The sequence below is a fragment of the Empidonax traillii genome, unplaced genomic scaffold (genome assembly GCF_003031625.1).
Source record: "Empidonax traillii isolate 1590-97213 ecotype Southwest subspecies unplaced genomic scaffold, ASM303162v1 scaffold1176:size335168, whole genome shotgun sequence".
Taxonomy (NCBI): Eukaryota; Metazoa; Chordata; class Aves; order Passeriformes; family Tyrannidae; genus Empidonax; species Empidonax traillii.
The window spans coordinates 196,423-215,714 of record NW_020956369.1 but is presented as its reverse complement, the minus strand read 5'-3'; the positions used below and the strand labels follow the sequence as shown (position 1 = coordinate 215,714).

Genomic DNA, 19,292 nt, shown 5'->3' with positions numbered 1-19,292 from the left:
TAGAAGCAAAAGGTTTTTTATTAGCTTCTGGTACTTCAACCCTACCAACTTAAGCTGCAGCTAGAATGAAAAAAAAAACATATCTCTGTAAAAAGACTATCATAATCCAAAACAATCCTTAAGTTTTCCACATGTATTAAAAGTTTAAATCCAAAGAGAACTTTTCAAGGTTTCATTTTCTAACAGCATCTTTATAGAGATAACATCCAAGTTTTTTCCTAAGTACAAAGCAAACAAGCATCCTACAAAATAATCTATGGAAAAAGGTAGTGCAAGAGGGAAATTAAGACGGTGTGGTAATCTACTAGCGAGACACACAGGCTAAATGTAAAACAACCATACCATCAATGAAATACTTAAAAATGAAAATAAATTAAAGTTACATCAAAGTTCCTGCTTTACTTTGTTTAAATCTTCAGTACAGCACATACCACTGCATTACGGATCATAGCAAAGACTTAGCAGTAGCAATAAAAAAGATGCTATAGAAAAACCTTTATGAAAATAAAACAAGACTGAAGATATTCCTTCCCACAACTGTATGATGGCTGTAGAAATTCCACTGAATCAGTTAGTCATAATAGGGCCGTTTAGGTTTAAAATCATGGTAAATTTCTCTAAGATTAAGCAGTGATCCATACATTCTGGCTGAACAGATGCTGCTTAGCCAAGCTGCACATTTTGTTCTCCCTGAAACCTCCACCCCAGCAAGAATGAAATTTTGCAGGGCGCAGTTTTTTTGGTAGCATTTTGACATTTTCTGAAAGCAAACTCTTGTCCTCCTAAGGCCCCAGTCACTCTGTGAACAATGTGAACACAAGCTTCACTAAAAGGCTTTGTCAGCGTGCTGCTTTGCCTCTTGTACATGACGCTTCGGACTCAGGAGTGCTTGGAAGCCAAGTGCCTGTACGTATCATCACAGCATATTGTTATTTCTCTAGAAAACATCAGTAAGCATCCCAGCTCACTACAGCTACACCCTCCCCACTAACTAGAACTGGGCAGGAAGGACCCACGTGGTGCCTCATAGGACTTGCTCTACAGATTTAAAGTAGTCCCACCACATGGGGAAGGAAACGCCCTCCACGGCCTTTGCACTCTGCAGTATGTCATGGAGAAAATTAAGGGCTTAAATACACTAACAGGTATTTAAAGGGTATTTTATCCAAGGATGAGTTTCTGATACTACAGTGAGCCATCCTGCTGGATTCCTCCCATCGTGCAAACTCTTAAGATGGTAAGCAAACATTTCAGTGAAAATGTTATCTCCCTAATACAACGCCCCTTGTTGGCTATGAATTCAGACCTGCTTAAATCCTCGAGGAGAAAAATATTTAAAGCAAATACCCTAACCAGTTTCTGGTTTAATTGTTACAAATCTTCAGTGTTAAATCTAAAAGAAGAAAAATCTCCACAAAACAATGGTTAAAGGAACAGTTTTTGCTTGGTTGCTGCGCCTCAAGAGTTCATTTCCCAAGGTTGCCATCTCTACTGTCCACTGCTCTCTGGGTTTGCTGTGGTGGTTTCAGTGCCAACAGGTTGCACATTGTCTGCAAAATTGTGTGCGTGCTCGAGGAACAAGTCTTTCAGTACACTCAGCTCCTTGGTCAGGAGCTTAATTTTTGCCTCTAAACGTTCATTTTCTTCTTTGAGCTGGTTCACCCTCTGCAGTGTGTCTTGTGCTTTCTGCTTGCTTTTTAACCGGCTCTTTTTCACTGCCATGTTGTTTCGCTCTCGGCGCTGACGATACTCATCGCTGTTTCTATCCACAAAGGAACTTTTCTTTCCCTGTTTGCTGGGAGGCACAGCTTTGCCTCCACCACCAGGACTGACTGGCACCAGCTGGGGAACCTGCTGCAAACCGCTGGTGTGTGCTGGGGTGTGAATCACACTTACGCCGTTCGCATCTGTAGTGGTGTTCTGTTGGGATGTCTTGCTCATTTGGACAGCCTGTTCTTGGACACAACAGGATTTATCAGGAGACTGAGAACTCTTCTGTTTCTTGAAGGTGTTTCCAACAGATCTTCACATGGATTAAAGGCAAGACGAACCTAGTATGGAAAAACAAATGCTATTAAAGGTGCTGGCTTCAGCTACAATCTTGTACCATCGGTACCTCATGCTAAAGCCAGCGATGTATATCTGGCAGTGACACATCACAACAGTGCTGGAAGTGGACAAGCTGCCAACTACATTTCTGAAGCCTCTCAAACGTATTTGGATTGGAAGGGACTATTACTGGGTCATCTAGTCAAGCTGTTTGAATTGTTCTCTGTTATTCCAAAGCCATCCCTGATGGATGGGTGTCTAGCCTAGCCTCAAATATCTCCAGTTTCACAACCTCTGTCTTGGCAACATGTTCCACTGTCTAACTTTTCCTCCAGTTATATAATTTTCTTAGTTTTCAGACTGGAGTTTTCCTTCTGTGGCTTAAACCTATTAACAGCCTGACTCTTGACCAACAGGGGTACTTGATCCTTGTCCTCTTCGGACCGTCCCTCTGGATGTATCCCCACTCAAAGTCCTCCCTGGTCTCCTTTCTCTGGAGCGAGGGTGTTCAGCCTGTCCACCAGTCCTGAACTGTTCCACAGCACTTGCTTTTGAAGATGATGACTCCTCCACCAAATATGGTTCCCTGCTGTGGCCTGTGCACTGGTCATTGTCCACTCTCCTTTCCAGCAGACAAACTGGCCTGACGAGCAAGACATCCTCTCACCTGACTCACGTCCTCCCGCTGCTGTGCCAGCCTGCTCCCGGCCCTACTGCTGGCACAAGGAGGACTCCACCACAGCTGCTGCAGGGACGTGGCCCTGGCAAGGCTAACAGCTGCTCCCCTTCTCTTCCCATCTCACGAGATGACTTCCTAAAGGACCGGGAGAGAAGAGGGGAAGGGCGACAGGATGGTCCTAAGCTCCTGAAACACCTGCCTGTGTCTCCAGTGAAAAGCCCTCGGTGACCAGCCAAACAAGGTTAAACAAACAGGGTAAAGTTTGACTGTATACATCAATTGTGTATCTTCCTCCACGATAAAGGAGCCAGAATGAGATGCAGCTCCAGAGTGTGGTTCAGTAACATTCATGGAAAAGCCCTGTAAGTTTGGCTTAAATGTTACTCAAAATTACTATTCTTTGTCACCCAGAAGTCATCTCACTTGTTAAGTGAAGATGTATGAGTATGCCCATCAAGAAATCTTTTCCTTTTCCTATTGCAGGGCAGAAAGAGACCATCAACTCCTTCTGCCATCTGTATAGCTGAATCAAGATACATAATGCCCAATACCTTTGAATTTAATATTGTCCCAATTTCAACTCCTTAAGCAACTTTTACAAACCCTGTTTCAGTCTCAGACTCTGACTGAATAAGCACTTTGGTTCAGCAGTTACACTGAATACACAGCTAACAAGATGTTACTGTGCACAAACACCAGACTGGCAGGGCCAGTTGTAGCAGCTGTGCATGTGTAATTGCACAGACGTTTTTAGTCAAGCTGTAAGTGTGTGCTCCTCTTGTCTGCACTTTATTTTAAAATACCGAATTTCTGCAGCCCTCAAACAGTATGCAGCTCTCCTAGGTTGCCTCTGACTAGATTTCTGGCACCCTTTCAAAGTCAGACAGAATGCCCTCTGGTCCCCTCTGTTTCAACATTACAGTGCTTGCTAAGTTCACCTGGACAGTCCAGTTAAGGAACCCACACCATTTCCATGATCAGCTTTTTGTGCTTCACGAGATACTATGGAGGAAGGGGTGACTCCTGCCCCAAGGGCACCCCACCTGACATGTAACAAGTTTCTTCACATTGCCAGGTTCCATGTGCTACTCCTCTGTAGACTACTGGTATTTAACAGCTATTTAATATTGCTTTAACATCCCCTTCCGATCTCTATCAAATTTCCCTAAGATTCAATAGACAAATAATTTGTTCCATTAAACCAAATTTTAATGGAGTATTTTAGTCGTGCAGTACACGGATATGAGCAGACAAGATAAATCCGTGTCACACCTCTCAAGCAAGCATTCTATCCCTGCTAGAACAGCACTCCCTCAATTCCTTCCCACTGAAACTAATCTGTCTTGTATTAAATAACTATTTCTTGAGTGAGATGTGCTCTTTTCTGGCCTGATGACCCAGGAGAGATGACACCTGGATTCCTGTCCTGCTCCAATGAATATTGCAAAGCAGGTAGCACTAACTGTACTGCATCACAGTTTTACAGCAGTGCTCATAGTTGAGGCTTGAAACTAGATTTTCCCCCTTATTATTTGGAGGCTGGATGCCTATTACCAGTTGTCAGGAGGATATCCTGGACAGTGACAGGTGCTATGGGGCATCCTTCAATAAACACTGCGAGGAGATTTAAAGGCAGCAGCTATGAGATGTACAGAGGGGACTCTCAAAAAGGGTAAGGTAAAGGACATGGAGAGGCTAAGAAGGTGGGGAGGCAGGTCGGTCTCCAATTTCTTGGACCCTGTGCAACACAAAGGCAGCTGCTCCACTCCTCCCCACACAGGTTGGTGCCCCGTGAGTGGGTGACAGCCCAGCACAGCAGGAGGAGGTGAGGGGGTGACAGCCCAGCACAGCAGGAGGCAGCTCCTCCGAGAGCCAGCTCAGTTCCCAAGCATCTTGTTCCCATAAAGCTGCTCATTAGCTTCAGCTCAGCAACAGCCCTAGGCTGGTTCCACCCAGCACATGGTAGTGTTTCCAGTGGCCAGTTAGAACTGCCTGGTTCCCTCCTTGGGCCACCAACTGGCCACCCAGGACACCAACTGGCCACCCACTACAGCAGAATAGCTGGTAACTCAGAGGTGTCTCCTCAGACAGAAAGATGTTTCTTACTGTCTGACACTGCTCCTCAGGGACCACAGACTCCCCACCAAATGAAGGCCTTTATTATCTTTGCTTTCATACACACACACAAAAATAAAAGAAATTAAACTTACAAATGTTTGTTTTGGCAAAAAAAAAAAAAACAACCCAAAAGATGTGTTTTGTTAATTAAATCAGTTTGGGTTTTTTTCACTTGGCAGCAAGAAATACAAAGTGCTTCTCTCTGCTCCTTTTCTGCGATGGGACTGTGCTGATTCTGATCATTAGTCAGGATGACTTTATTGCACTTTATTCAGTCAGAGCTGTCTTGTCTAATGCAAAATCGGCCCCAACCTGAGCAGCAGTAGGTGCCCTCCCTTCTCTTCAGAAGGAATATCCCAGAGGGATCTGACTCTAAATTCCACTGACCCTGTACAAAGGACAGGGGCACAAAGCTCCGGCCCACTGCTGTGTGCTTCACTCTCCCAGACATGTTTGCTGGAGTAGATGCTCACCCTCCTGTACCGAGGGCTGGGCAACAACTTTTTGGAGTCTAGGTAGCCCAAACCCACCATCTCTTGCCATAGTTGACAACATCCCGCATTTACCTCAGAATCCACATTTTTAACTGACGTGTTCTAAGAAAAAATGCCCTCCCAGCATCCTTAACAGCCCGTGCTCGGAACACCTGGAGCGTGTATTTTAATGCGAGCAGAATCGCAAACCCCCCCAAAGGCGAGGAGGGATAGAAAGACTCTGCCTTTCGAATTAAAACGACACAGCGATCTTTAACGACGATCCGAGTCCTCGAACCCGACAGTTCTGCAAACCACCAGCGTTTACAATCCCGGGGCGGCCCGTGAGTGTCCCCGAGCTGTCAGCGAGCCGCGCCGGCCCTCCCTGCCGGCTGTCTGCGGCCGAGGGTCCGTTTGGAAACTCTCGACCGGGGCTGTAAAAACGCGCGGGGACCCCCGAACACCCGTCCGGACCCCGCGCTGGGCCCCCCGCCCCAGGCCCGCCCGGCACCGCCGCCCCCCCCGGAGCCTCCCCGGGACCCCCGCCCGGCCCCGCCGGGGCCGCGCCCCGCTCCTGCCCCGCCCCCGCGGGGCTCCCAGCGGGGCTGCCAAGCCGTGACTTCACCGGGGGAGGGGACGGGCCGGGCGGGGAGGGGAGGGGAGGGGAGCGGGGCCGGCCAGCGGCCCGCGAGGCGCGGCGCGGGGCCCGGGGTGTGCGGGCTGCGGGGGCGGCGTGAGGGGCCCGGGGGTGAGTGCGGGGGGTGTGTGAGGGCCCGGGGCGTCCCCCCCGCTCTTACCTGGGCCGGGAGGGGCCGGGCCGGGCCGCGCTCCGTCCGTGCGCGAGCGGCGATTGCGACACCGCGCGCGCCCCGCCCCGCCCCGCCCCGCCCCGCCGGGTGATGCAACGGCCGCGGCCATTGGCTGACAGCACGGCCCGCCGGGGGCGGGGCCGCACGCGCCGCCGGGGGGCGGAGCTTAGAGCGCGGCCCGAGCTGAGCCGAGCCTCGGCCGTGCCGAGCTGAGCTGAGCTGAGCTTAGCCTAGCCGGGCCGTGCAGAGCTGGGCCGAGCCTATTCGGGCCGTGCTGAGCTGGGCCGAGCTTAGCCTAGCCGGGCCGTGCAGAGCTGGGCCGAGCCCATTCGGGCCGTGCAGAGCTGGGCCGAGCCTAGCCGGGCCGTGCTGAGCTGGGCCAAGCCTACCCAAGCCGAGCCTAGCTGAGCTGAGCTAGGCCGGGCCGGGCCGTGCCGAGCCGGGTTGTGATGAGCTGTGATGAGCAGGGCCGCGCTGAGCTGAGCTGAGCTGGGTCATGCCGTGCCGTCCTGTCCTGAGCCGAGCCGGACTGAGCTGTGCTGAGCTGAGCCGAGCCGGGCCGGGCTGGGCTATGATGAGCCGAGCTGGGCTGTGCCGGGGCCCGGGCGGTGCCCAGACCCCGCTGTGGGGTCGGTGCCCCCACGGTGGATCAGGGCACTGCCGGCTCCGTCCCCCCCGTCCGGCCGAGCCCGAGGGGTCCGCACGGGGAGCCCGTCCCAATGTCCCCGCGGGAGGCACGGCCCGGGTGTCCCCGGAGGTGCCCGGCACGGAACGGGCAGTGCCCACGGGCACCGAAGTAGGTGGCGTTGTGTTCCTGCGCTGATTGGCATCTCCTAATTGCTCCCGGGCTGTTAATTAGCACCTGGTGGTGTATTCCCATCTCGATCTAGCTGCAGTGTGGTTTGTCCCTCTGGGATGCTGTGAGGTGCAGAGGATGCAATACCTGAGACACCAAATAAAATTCATCAGTTCTCTTGACAACATAAGTTATGCCAAGTGTCTAAATTTCATAGACTGTTGGTTAATTTTCCTTTTCAAACTTACTATTACCCCTCTAAATGCTGGCACATTAGGAGACATCTGGATCATAGAGTTACATAACATAAGAAGATCATGCACCATTTCACTGGTATGTTTGTTATTATAAAACACATCACCTTTTGTGGAGGAGAATTCTTTCTGCCCTTGGTATTTTCCAGACACGTTGGTTTACATCAACTTAGTTCTGCCTAAACAAGCATATGCAGTATAAATACACACACATACATGCTCGGGTCTCAAGCTGCTGTGTGTGCAGGGTGTGTTTGCAGCTCCCTGAATGGGAAATGCACACTTCAATACACAGCTGTGTGTATTTGCAGTGGGCAGGTCTGAAAACCATGGCTTTATAAGGTAGGCTTTGAATGAGTTTTGAATAAGTCTAGCTGTGCAGACAGCGAAAACAATAGTGTTGGAAAAGTGGGGGGGAGAGTTTAATGAAGTACCAATCCACGGAACTCTGGTTTAGGACACAGAACTGCTTGGGAAATGTTTTCTGTCTGCAAAAGTCCTGAGAAGAATTAGATTTGTAAACACAGTTACAGAGCTCAGAAATATAGATATAATTATTTGTATATGCCATTTTTATGGCTGGCTGATGTTGTGGAGGGGTTTTGTTTTGGTTTTGTAAAGCCCTGTGGAAAGTAAACCACATTTGCAGAAGAATTCTGAGGCTTAGTCTGGACAAACAGTTTGACTCAGCTCATTTACCATGAAGATACTTTTCCTCATCAGTCATCAAGCATTTGCTTTAACTTCTCTAATGTTTTTCTGTTTCTCAGTTGAAATTGTTACATTTTCTGTAACAATGACTCATCCATCTATATAGCTAGACTGAAATTCCAGGTAAGCATTAAACATTATCCTTTGCTCACAACAGTTAAGTAAGTATGTGCTCTTAGCATGCTTTGCTAGGATTTTAGAGCACTTTGTGACCATTCATTCATTAATCCTCATCCAAGATAGCTCAAGAAAATAAAATGCAGATGGACTTATTCTCATAGAGTGTGATTATTTTAAGCATTTAAAGCTCACACATAATTCCCTGCACATAGAACCCTCCAGTGCCTGGTTGGCATTGTGTCCTGTTCCCAGGAACCATCACACAGTGTACTTCAGTGTTTGTAGGATTTCTTTTTTCTTTTTTTTTTTTTTTTCCCCACAGTGTTTCAGTAAAAATAGAATATGATGGAAGTGATCTAAAAAGTAAGCACAGAAATATATTGACAACTGGGACGTGGCATTGAAATACACCCTTTGCCTGCTCATATACAAGTTGTGTGAGAGCAGCAGTAGCTCTGGGGTCGGGTGTCAGGAGCAGGCTGGTCCCTGCTGGGATGGGGTCATTCTCACTCGGATTCTGCATGTGTTCCTACAGCAACAGGCCACCTATCTGACTGCAGATAACACTGTCGTAGTAGCTTATTTTCATGTGCATAGTCCAGTCTTTAAAGACTTTAGTCCTGGAAAAAAAAAATTACCTCGATATTCAGCATCTTCAAGTAATCTACAGCAACTCCCAGTCAGGGGCAGAAAGGCAATTGAGCAAACAGAAACTGTGGGAATGGGGTCAGAAGGTGTAAAGGGAAGAGCCTGTTTGGGAAAACGTCCCTGTTTATTGCCCACTCAGTATGTTCCCTTAGCACTTAGGAAAACATTAAGAAGTTCTCTGCAGCCTTCCACTTAGGGAATGAAACTTATTTTGTTGCCAATATAATGATTTCTGTTCGTCTGATTCCGTTGTTTACAGGTGCCACCTCTGTCTTCGTGAGCAATTATTTCCTTGTCCTAAAATAAAAACCCTACAGACTCCCTAGACTACAACCCTCCACATTGAAAAACATGTTTTCCTGTAAGCATTTGGTTATTTGCCTCTTATTTCCCTCATGGATAAGCCTTCACTGGATTTTTTTTTTTTACTTCAGACTTGCACATTTCAGTTAAAAGTTCACTTTTCACACATGATGCTGCTGTGTAGTTTTTCACTCTGGCCTAACATCCACGCCTTTGAATTCTAAAGAAGCAATCAGTCATTTCTCTCCAGAGATTTCACAGAGAGGAAAATAAATATATTTGTGTATATATTTGACAAGTGGAAATAAAAATGCCCCTTAGGTAAAAACACATACTTCCAGGCTGTGATGAACACTGAAATGTATTTAAGGGCAAATGCACTGAATTATACCAAAATATACCTTTTCTTGGTAACTCAGCCCTGTTCTCTCAACCTAGATTTGTTCAAAACTGGATAGAAAGCCTCTCTCAGTATGATTACATTCCTTATGCTCACCAAGCAGATGGCATTCATTCAGGAATATCCCAGAAATGCAAAGTCTGTAATACAGGTTTTCCATAATCTTATTATTGCAAACCTCCCTTCTCTTAACAGCCCTTGCATTTTGGTATTACAATAATTACTTTTTGTGTTCAGGACTGACCTGCACCAAGACCCAGTTCCATTGTTAGAAATCTAAATTTTGCAGAGCTGAGGCTATTAAAGCTTCAGGAAGCAGAAGGATTGCTGAGTTTTATTTCACAGAAATCTCGCTATATTTTAAAAAATAAAATTAAGAAATAAAAAGCAATATGAATAGCTCTTATTTGTTTGAAAAGCTTATACTTCTTAAGCACAGAGTTTGTTTTTTTTTCAGTTTGATTTAATAATTTAAGTGATAGAAACTTGTCTATTAATAGATGATTTGTCAGGGGTAGCTTTTTTCGCTAGGTGAGGAGAAAGGAGAGGAAACATTGCTCAGTGGTGATCCCTATTTCAGTATCATACTGCTAATTCTAGCAGTGACTAACTACAGCCTTGGAAAGTTACAGTGCTTTTGTTCGAGCAAATACTAAGTAAAGAAAGGAACCAATCTGTTCTAATAGCAAACATCCATTTTATTGTCACACTGCCTGGAGTTCATTTGCAGGAAAAATCCAGTGCCTTTGTTCTTGCTCTCTGTGCAGCTAAAAAGTCTTGTAACCAAGTATTTCCAGTTTCTAGTTCTGCATCTTCCAGTGCTGCTCCCCTTATTTGCAGTTATAAAACTATTAAAGTTATCTAGATATCTAGAGTTACCCATAATGGTTTCTGGAAATAGATGAACTCAATTCCATGGGCAGAATAAAGGCAGTGGTTCTCAAATGGAGGAGGCCAAAAAAACCCCATAATAAACAGCTGTTCCCTCCCCACGACTTCAGCAGGCTGCTGGGTGATCAGGCTATCTCAGGAGTCTTAGAGTGTCTGAAAAAACTAATATACCAAGGAGAGATATACATCATATATATGCAGTAGAAAACTAATGGATTGTTGATACATATGCTTGTACTAGATACCCAAGCTGTCCCTTTTATAGGTGTTACATGCTATGCTTCTGCCCAACTACAGCTGTTCCCATTTCCCCTACAGTTTTAAGGGGAATGGGAGCTTTGGTACTTCACAACTGGTTTCATCGAGGTAGAGGCTGCATTAATGGTGCCCTGAGACTTGAGTTCTTAATTGCCATATTTTCATTTCTTGCTGTTATGAGGAAGGTAAATTTTTTTAATCAGAAACTTTTAGCAAGCACTTTTAGAATCAGCCAACTGTGTAAAGGTAAAGGTGTGTCCGTTTTTGCAAGTTCCACTTTTTTGGGTGGTGTTCTGCTTAGGAGGCTGGGGTCTTCAGCAGTCACATAGCAGAGCCTTCTCTTTCCTAGCTATAAAATACTTGTTGATGATAAATTTATATTTTAATGAAACTCTTACTCAGCCTATGCTGTCATGCTGTCAGGAATTTGTGCTTCCAGCCAAACCAGCTCAGGTTCTCCAATGCCAGTGTTCCATTTCACCAGATGACACTCTGATCTGAGAAGTGTACCATTACAGCATTGGCTTCTTGAGGGATTTGGGGGTTACAGGGACATCTCATTACCCTCAGTAATCCTTTGTTGTCTTGTGACAATTCTCTGCATGTAAAAATGCTGTAACAAAAGTGCGTGCTGTTTCATAATTTAACATATCCTGTCTCTTCACTGTATTCCAGAGGACTGCTTAGAAGATGACCAACAGATTTTAGGGTATATAAAGATGACCAGTTATAAATTAGTGTTCAGTAGCCACAAATCCTTCCGAAGTGAGTGAAGCAGCTGAGGTTACTGGGACCTTCTATGGAAATTTTATAACATGGAATTAGAAGCTTTCTTGTAGGTATGTGAGTTTGAAAATATCAAGTGTGTCCCTGAAGAATGCCTGGTCTGGGAGGAGGCTCTAGGTGTGTCACCTCAAGGTGTTCAGATTTCTGGAAGATCATCTAGCAAAAAAAAAAAAAAAAAAAAAGACAAAAAAAAGAGCACTATGTTTCTTTACAGTTTTTTACGGGATTTTACAAACATGTGTTTGTGTTTGAGTGCTCTCTGGCTTTGCTCCGATGTCTAGTGATCCAATTAAAATTAGTATAGCCTTTGTTGTGAATTTCACTGGGCTTGGCTTGAGTTTTACCCGAGTTTGTTCAGTAATTGTACTGAACAATGCAAACTGCAAGTCTTCTGGTATCTACGGAACGTGACAGGGATTTGTAGACTGCCACTGATCATTTCTGGGGTTTGCTGCCATGTGTATGTAAAATGTTAGGTAAGATGAGGCTGCATAGCTAAAGCTGAGTAAAAACAAAGCAGATAAATGGATTGAAAGGAAAATGCTATTTATTGTGTCAGTATATGTGCACATATAAAACCAGGTTCAAAAGAGACTTGTTAGGACTGAACAAGTCTGAGCGAGAATTAATGGCCCACACCTGGGAATAAGAGGTGAATTCTCAAGTATCCAGGTTTAGTAACTGCCACACCTGCCCTATATTCCCAAAAGCATAAATGAGGCCTGCAAGGATTTAGATAGCTTAGCTTCTGAATGCTCAGTGCCATGGCTCTTTTCCAAGGCATCATCAGTCACCGCATGAAAATCCCCACCCATAATTACTAGGGCATTATTTGTCACAGGGTATACTCTAGTGAAGAACTTCACCTTATTCCTATGATATCAAGAAAATAGTTTTAGGCATGAATTTTATTCAGATTCAAAATGATTCTTCAGAACAGAAGCCTAAAATAAATACCCTTCCAGAAAAGCGATGAAATTAGAAAGGCATAGTTGTGTTTATGGTCTCGTGGTGTTGGGAGGATAAGGACACAAACTTCATTCTTATCAATGGCTTTGTTATTCCCTGCAGCCTATATGACCTCTGGAATACCATAAAAAGCTCCATGAAAAGCCACTTGAAACACGAAACTGAGAGTGTGGCACCTGGCAGAGGACGCTCCACCTGATTGCTTACTCTGCCTTGCTTCTGTTCATGGAAGTGAATAGAAAATGAGTTATTTATGATTGTATAAAATATACCTGTTCTTGACCTCCTGCTACTAACATCTTGGGGAGTTTGGGACTAGATAATCAGTGACTGATACAGGTGAGTAGAGTCTATCTCTTGTCTCCTACAGAAAAGGAGGTAAGTACTTACCTCAGTGCCATATTCCTTCCAGAAAGTTCATTCTTCTGCCTCCTGAAATGGAAGCAAATTCCAAAGAAACAGTGGGGTACAGCTCTATGCTTTTTGGCTCTGCCAGCCTTCAGACATAGTACAGACTCCCAGAAGAACAAAGCAATTACACTTACACTTGCAGGCATCTGAGTATCTCTGTCATTGTGAACTTACAAGACACGATCTAGGTTTGTATTGAATATAAACACTGCAGCCAAATTTGTAGAAAAAGCCACTTTCATAGTATGTTCCAGGGACACCAGTGTAACTGGACAAGGACTCATCTGGTTTTCTCTCCTCTCATCAGTAACTAGATCAGATTTCCCTCTGATAGTCAGGAGAAGCTTTGTGCTCCCTCCATCATTAGCATGTCCTATGTGGTCAGGTTTGTGCACCTCACTGACCTTAAAAAGCAACTTGGCAAGTCTCTATATAGAGGGAAGTCTCCCTATGTGGGGTTTTCCTGCATCAGGCATGATTTATTTGATCAGAAATTCTTACACAATTAAGACAGCTAGAGAAGTTATCAGGAATCCTACTTGAGGAGGGAATTCAGGCTCAGCAGTATTGCAAACAAAGGTGATGTCAGTGATGGAGAGTGGAACGACCTGTCTGCAAAAACATGGGGCAAAAGAGAATAACACACAAAGGAAAAGTTGGTGGCAACACAGAACACTCCAAAACACTGAACCTGCTCTTGTAGACTCCCAGTGCTGCCTGTGCCCTGGCAATCAATGTACTGCCAGCAGCCACTTGGCAGAGACTGAGGCTTTGCTGCAGACCCAGTGTTTGCACAACATACACATTCAAAAGCGGACTCCAGCAAGGTGTAACACCATCCTAGAAACCATCACAGTGCACAGTGGACGTGGTAATTGCTTGTCTGGGGTTTTGAGGCCCTTCTCCAGGGGGTACAGGCTTTGCTTTTAAGTCACCTGCAGTCCTGCTGGAAATGTGGCTTGGCAGTTGGAGAAAAGGACTTTGCTTACCAGGAAATGAGATGCTTCGAGGTATGTTTGTTTCTGTGTACTTTCACCTCATGTCCTCCTTTTCCTCTTGTGTCAAGCCCCTCGACATTAAGGGACCCAGCGGGTGGGACAAAGGGTGTAATGCACATGGTGGCCTTTTTCCTTCCCGTGAACAATATGAAGACAAGGCTGAGTGCACGCAGGTTTATGTGTACTCCTAGCAGGAATATGCACAAAGGTAACCAGTCCCAGAGAACTCCAGCTGTGACAAACTTCTGTACTGCTAACGTGCTAACGTGGGATGTTGTGCTTTGCTGCTGCCAGAAATAAACGGGACAACCTCGGGCACAAATGCCAGTGCCGTAAGTACAAGCAGTTTATAACAACATATTTCGTTTGTGCGAACGCTGCCTTAATGTAGAGACATTTATTCAACACCAGTGCATGGCATCAGAGGGAACACTGCAGCACAGGCTGGAACAGCCCACGTGTCTTTGGCTTTCCTCACGTGAGGGCACAGTACCCATGGCTGTAGTTTTGGTTCACAGACAGCTCTCAGACATGCTGTAGCAGTAGGAGTAGATGAAGAGCTGCATGCTTTTAACTTTCTGAGTGTTTTTTAATAGATTTCTGGAAAGATTTTCAGTAGGTTTAAAATTTTAAGTATGTCACATATTCTGATATTCTGCCACCAGATGGATGTGATCAAAACATGCAGATCCAAGGACTTAGGGGTATTTCACTGCTGCAAGGGAGATTTGCCTGAGTAGCTCTGAGCCCACTGAAACAAATAGGCAAGGGGCACTGGGACAAAGTCTGGCTTCCTGAAGGCTGAATTTACAGTTGATATGTCAGAAGATCTGAGCTCTACCCGCAGTGTTTCCCACAGTTTGAACATTTAGCCTTTCTTCTTAATAGGGACACACATATTTAGGGTTTGATTGCCTTCCATAAAACTAGCACCACTTTTTTCATATCCATTGGAATCAGCAGCTGAGCTTGCACAGCTCTGTACAAGGGGCATCCATAGTTAGGAGACCCACAGTGTCTTGAACTTCCATAAAAGAGAAGGAAATGGGGACCTCAGACTTTTATCAGTGACATCCTGGGCTGGGTAAGCGATGTTCGTTAATAAAGGAGAAAAGTAATTCTCATGTGGTCTAGACCCTACCATAGATGCAAATGATCTCTTGATGACTTGATGTAAACGTTAAATGTCAGTGATCCCTAAGACCTGCACTTAGCTATAGAAATACTTCCATCTACTAAGCCTTTCTGAAAGGTCCCAGCAGATTCATGCTGGTGTGGGATGGTCCCTTTTGAAATGGGTCTGTGCCGAGTGTCGTGGAGCTATTTAGGTTTTACTTTGCCCAGCTAAATTTCACTTTACCACATTTATGTCATAAATGTGAGCAGCTTGTACTGCTCATATTCCCTATTGATAGAATGTTGGTGTTTGTCAAGGAATGGAGGATTTATGCTCATATTAATGTATTACATGTAATTTGATTGAAATTAATATCTAGTTTAATCGTTTAGGCGTGATAGAATTATTCAAAGTGAATAATTTAGAATCCAAAAGCTTATTCCCATTTCCTATCTTTAATTACTGCTGAAGGAAAAAAAAACATAGACATTTTTGCAGCATGGGAGCCCATTTCATAGCTGGTTCATTTTTTTTACTTAGAAACACGAGTAGTTTGCAAGGAGTTTTAGTTTGGAATTAGAAAGCCCTGAGCCCTGGGCTCTTGCTAAATGATTAGCCTTGATTACACTTAGCTCCACTATTGACTACACAGCCAGGTAAGTCACATGACATTGTTGCTCCTCCTACCTGAAGGGCAGTGCCTTTTCAGCCTTGTTTATGAGGACAGATACCCAAATACCTTGCAAACAGCATTAGCACTGCCATTGGATTTTTACTTTCTGAAATATTACTGCAGACAAAATATGCTTCTGTAAAATTAATAAAAAAGATAATGGCTTCCATCAAAGGAACTCCTCTGACTTCATTCATATGAATTCTGATAATATTTTTTTAAAGCACTCTCTAGCTCAGCTCTCAGCCACCTTTAAACACTAAGCAGAAGAAATGGCTTGTTCCAAGCACCATCACTTGAAATAGCCAGCCCTGTTTTCCTCTAAAACTCTGAAATGTTCTTGTCACCTCACAACTTCAGGTTCCAGATTTTTATGTGTCTGGGATCCTTTCAGGAAAAATCAACTGATCATTGGACTCCCCTGCTTTGTGATTAACTTTTATTTCACTTAAGATTTGTTTTATCTAAAGTGTTAAGACTCCATTTTGAACAAAAAAATGTAAATGTGAAGGTCTTGGGGAACTCACGCAGTAGTAAAATCTTATTTTTATGAACAAGACTGGGGTACTGAATGTTACTGTGTGCAATTGCTCTTTCTACAAAGGCTTAGAAGGCAGAACAGGTGTTACCCCAGCAGGCAGAAGTGGCAGGTTCTTTCTCTGGATGGTTTCAAGTGACCTTTGGAATGCTTGCAAGAAACGAAGGGCCATATCTCACCTCACCTGCCAGTGGTTGAGAGCTGGTGCTGCACCGAGAGTCCTTGTGCAGGGTCAGTTCCTCTGCAGGGTCAATCCTTGTGCAGGGTCAATCCTTGTGCAGGGTCAGTCCCTCTGCAGGCTCAGTGGGATGAAGATGGGAACTCCAGCGCTGTGTGCCAGCTCTGAAGTGTAAGCTGCCTCATCTCTGTGCAGTGGTTATTCCCAGGAGAGACAGGGAAATTCTGCTGCCAGAAGTGTCACCGTGATTAGCCTGAAGCTGATAACAAAGCTGAGATTGACTCGATTTCTTCCTCCACGTGCCTGTTGTTCCCCGGTGCTGGTGGTTGCGTTGAGCACGGTTTGGATTCATCAGTGGTGTCACCGAGTGACTCCAAGAACTTTGCAGAGCTTCCTTGTGACTCCCTTTCCTCTCGCTGCCATGGACATTTTTCATTTAGTAGGCCAACTCCTGCTTAGACTACTCATGCCAGTAATCCCTGGGCTGGCAGTGCAATAATTAGAGAAAGCTGAGTTTAGTTCAACAGGGAGGTCAAATTTTCAGATACAAGACAGCACCCATACTGAGCAGCAAAAGTACTTTTGCTTAGTATAGAGTCAATATTTATAAAAACCAACATTTTAAAATATGAGTGAAGTGTGTTCCCAAAACTTTCTGCCACTGAAGTAAAATGCTCCATGACATTTTTAAAAGAAGGGTTGCACCAAAGGTGTACTATCTTCATATTTCCAGGTCCTAGTCCTTAATTCCGTAGGTACTTTGAGCAGGAAGGCATGAGGCCTTCAAATTCACTCTGTTCTACAGAGTGTCACCTTTAACCACATTTTACTCTTTAATTTTGATCCTTGTAACAATATCCCCTAAAGGGGAGTAAGCTGATTGAGAACATAGAAATTAGTCCATGTCAAGGACTAAGTTTTGTGACAGGATGTGTTATGTATTAAAATACATAATTAAGAAATGGCATGACTATTTTTACAAGCTGGTCTTCCTCTTCCTTTCAAGTCCCATTGCTCTCACTTCTCATATTTTGTTCTTCTCATTGTACATTCTTTGTGTAACAAAGCATCTCTTTCTGTACTTCTGGAAAATGCTTAACATATTTTGGTATTTCTGTCATTGAAATATTTTATTTTTGCAGATACAAAATAATCTCTACAGTACAAACTACTTATGAAGAGTGAAGGAGCCTGAGCTGTGCTGTCTCATCTTCTTTTGGAAAGTCTTCTGAGGTCAGCAAAACGTAACATCTAAGTCAGTGGCAGGGTTCTTCATTACTTAAGAAACCTTCTCAAAATTTCTTAGCCCAGCTTTGTACATGCACTTTCAGATTGACTGTAGACTGCCAAAGTTATGCTTAAAAACTACCTTTTACATTAAATATTAATATAAAATAAAAATAAAATTAAATATTGCAGAAGGGCCACATTAATATTTCTAAAGGATTAATGCACAGTCATTTATATAATACACACATGTATAAAGAGACAAACAAGGGTATTTTCTTTGTTATTCAGAGTTACCTTGCAGTGTTCACATAGATGTTAAATGTCCCTTTTTGGATAACCTCTTGTATGATGCCATGAACAGCAGCCAGCCAAAGTCTAAGAGCTATAATCATCACAGCATATTTGAGAACACTTCCCCTAAAGCAGAGTTGGGAAATGAGTTTTGGGTATGATAACTACCCTATTACTGCCCATTTGAATGGAGGTGAGCAGTAATCAGGCAAATGGAAGTGGAAAGATGCTCCTGGGTCAGCCAGCTTGGGAATTGCAAAGGACTGAGCCCTCAGGAGAAGAGCCAGAAGTCAGCAGAGTACAAGGACAGCAAGAGCTGAGGATGTGGCCATAGGCAAGGGGAATGGTACAAAAAAGGAAGAAGAACATAGCATGGATTTGAGTTGGTTCATTTGGAGTTGTAAACAGTGTTTCTCCAAAGGACAAAAGCTGTAATGATAAATCATTAAATCATCTGTTGTTTGGACCAAAGTGCACATAAAAAAGTGATAAGCAGTCCCCAGCTGCTTTTCCCAGCTGAAGGGAAGGTTCTGGTTGACTTACCATACAATGCTGCCTACTGATCTACTGGCCTGCAAGGCTCTGGCATATGAAGTTTTTTCCTTTGAAAATTGTCATATGTAGCTGCTTTTATGTGCAGTATCATGTTTCCCCTCCCTGGGGCAGAAAACACGGGAGAGGGGAGATGTTTGTGTTTCAGTAACACCACAATAAGTAAGACTGTGGATTGCCAGCTCTTTATTTGCATAGGAAGCCACTGCTGCTCCATCCCTGCCTGCTCCCCTGGTTCACTCAGGGCACAGCACTACACCCAGCTGAGCATAATGTCCCCTTGTCACTCCCAGGACAGCCATCCTGTCCTTTCTGCTCCACAGTGTCCATCTCTGCCCTAGCCAAATTGATCTCCTTTCCCCCCACCCCTTCTGCAGGTGGGAGAGAGGAGAGGCTGGGCTGTTACTGCAGTTCACCCCAAGAGGCTTTGTGTGCAGATTCCTGTCTGGGGCTTTGTCAGTAGCACTGAAATAGTGTAACAAGGTAGAAAGATAAATGTGTAGGAGCACTCTGGTTCTTACCAGGGCTGCCACGTGCCATGGTGTGCACAAGCTGCTGGGTGCTGGATCAGCAAGCAGAGCTCTGTGCTGCCCACACAAAGCCAGCATCCTGTAGCCAGGTAACCTGTTTTGTAGCCCATGGGAGTGAAAGGCCTGAGAACAGCACAGGAGCAGAGTTCAGGCAAAATGAAGAGACTTCAGTGCTCCAGTGCAATCAAAAACTCTTAATAGTCACAAATGCACTTATATAAAGTAGATAGATATTCACAGTCCTTCAGTAACTATGTTTTTCTATTCAGCTCCCTTCCCTTAGCAGAAAGCAGTGCAGCTGACTTCGTAGAGTTGACTCTTGGTGCTTTTTCAAATTGTGGAGCACTTCTCTCGGCCTCCTCGAGCTTCTGGACAGCGAGGTCTGCTTTGAGATGGAAGAATAGCACCCTCAAGAGTTGACAGTGCTGCTTCAGGGAGCCATAGTATGCAACACACATCCTTCCTCTCTTTGTTAAATCAGCTCCCTGGCTCATGTAACTGGAGCAACGA

At 44.8% G+C, this 19,292-nt stretch overlaps 1 protein-coding gene across 3 annotated transcripts; it reads right to left on the bottom strand.

Moving 5' to 3' along the window:
- On the bottom strand, nt 1-6,185 carry CEBPG (CCAAT enhancer binding protein gamma). 3 transcript variants are annotated; one of them, XM_027905607.1, is made up of 2 exons: nt 6,117-6,185; nt 1-2,051 (listed from the first exon to the last, which is right to left on the bottom strand). In XM_027905607.1, the coding sequence occupies exon 2, from the start codon at nt 1,939-1,941 to the stop codon at nt 1,489-1,491; it is 453 nt and encodes a 150-aa protein (XP_027761408.1). In that variant the 5' UTR covers nt 1,942-2,051; nt 6,117-6,185; the 3' UTR covers nt 1-1,488. The 3 variants fall into 3 exon arrangements, with proteins under 3 accessions (XP_027761408.1, XP_027761410.1, XP_027761409.1); XM_027905609.1 differs by lacking the exon at nt 6,117-6,185 and adding an exon at nt 5,530-5,624; XM_027905608.1 differs by lacking the exon at nt 6,117-6,185 and adding an exon at nt 2,717-4,978.
- Between the last annotated feature and the right edge of the window lie 13,107 nt (nt 6,186-19,292).

Coding starts and splice junctions, on each gene's coding strand:
- CEBPG (XM_027905607.1), bottom strand. CDS start 1,941: ATGAGCAAGACATCCCAACAGAACACCACTACAGATGCGAACGGCGTA.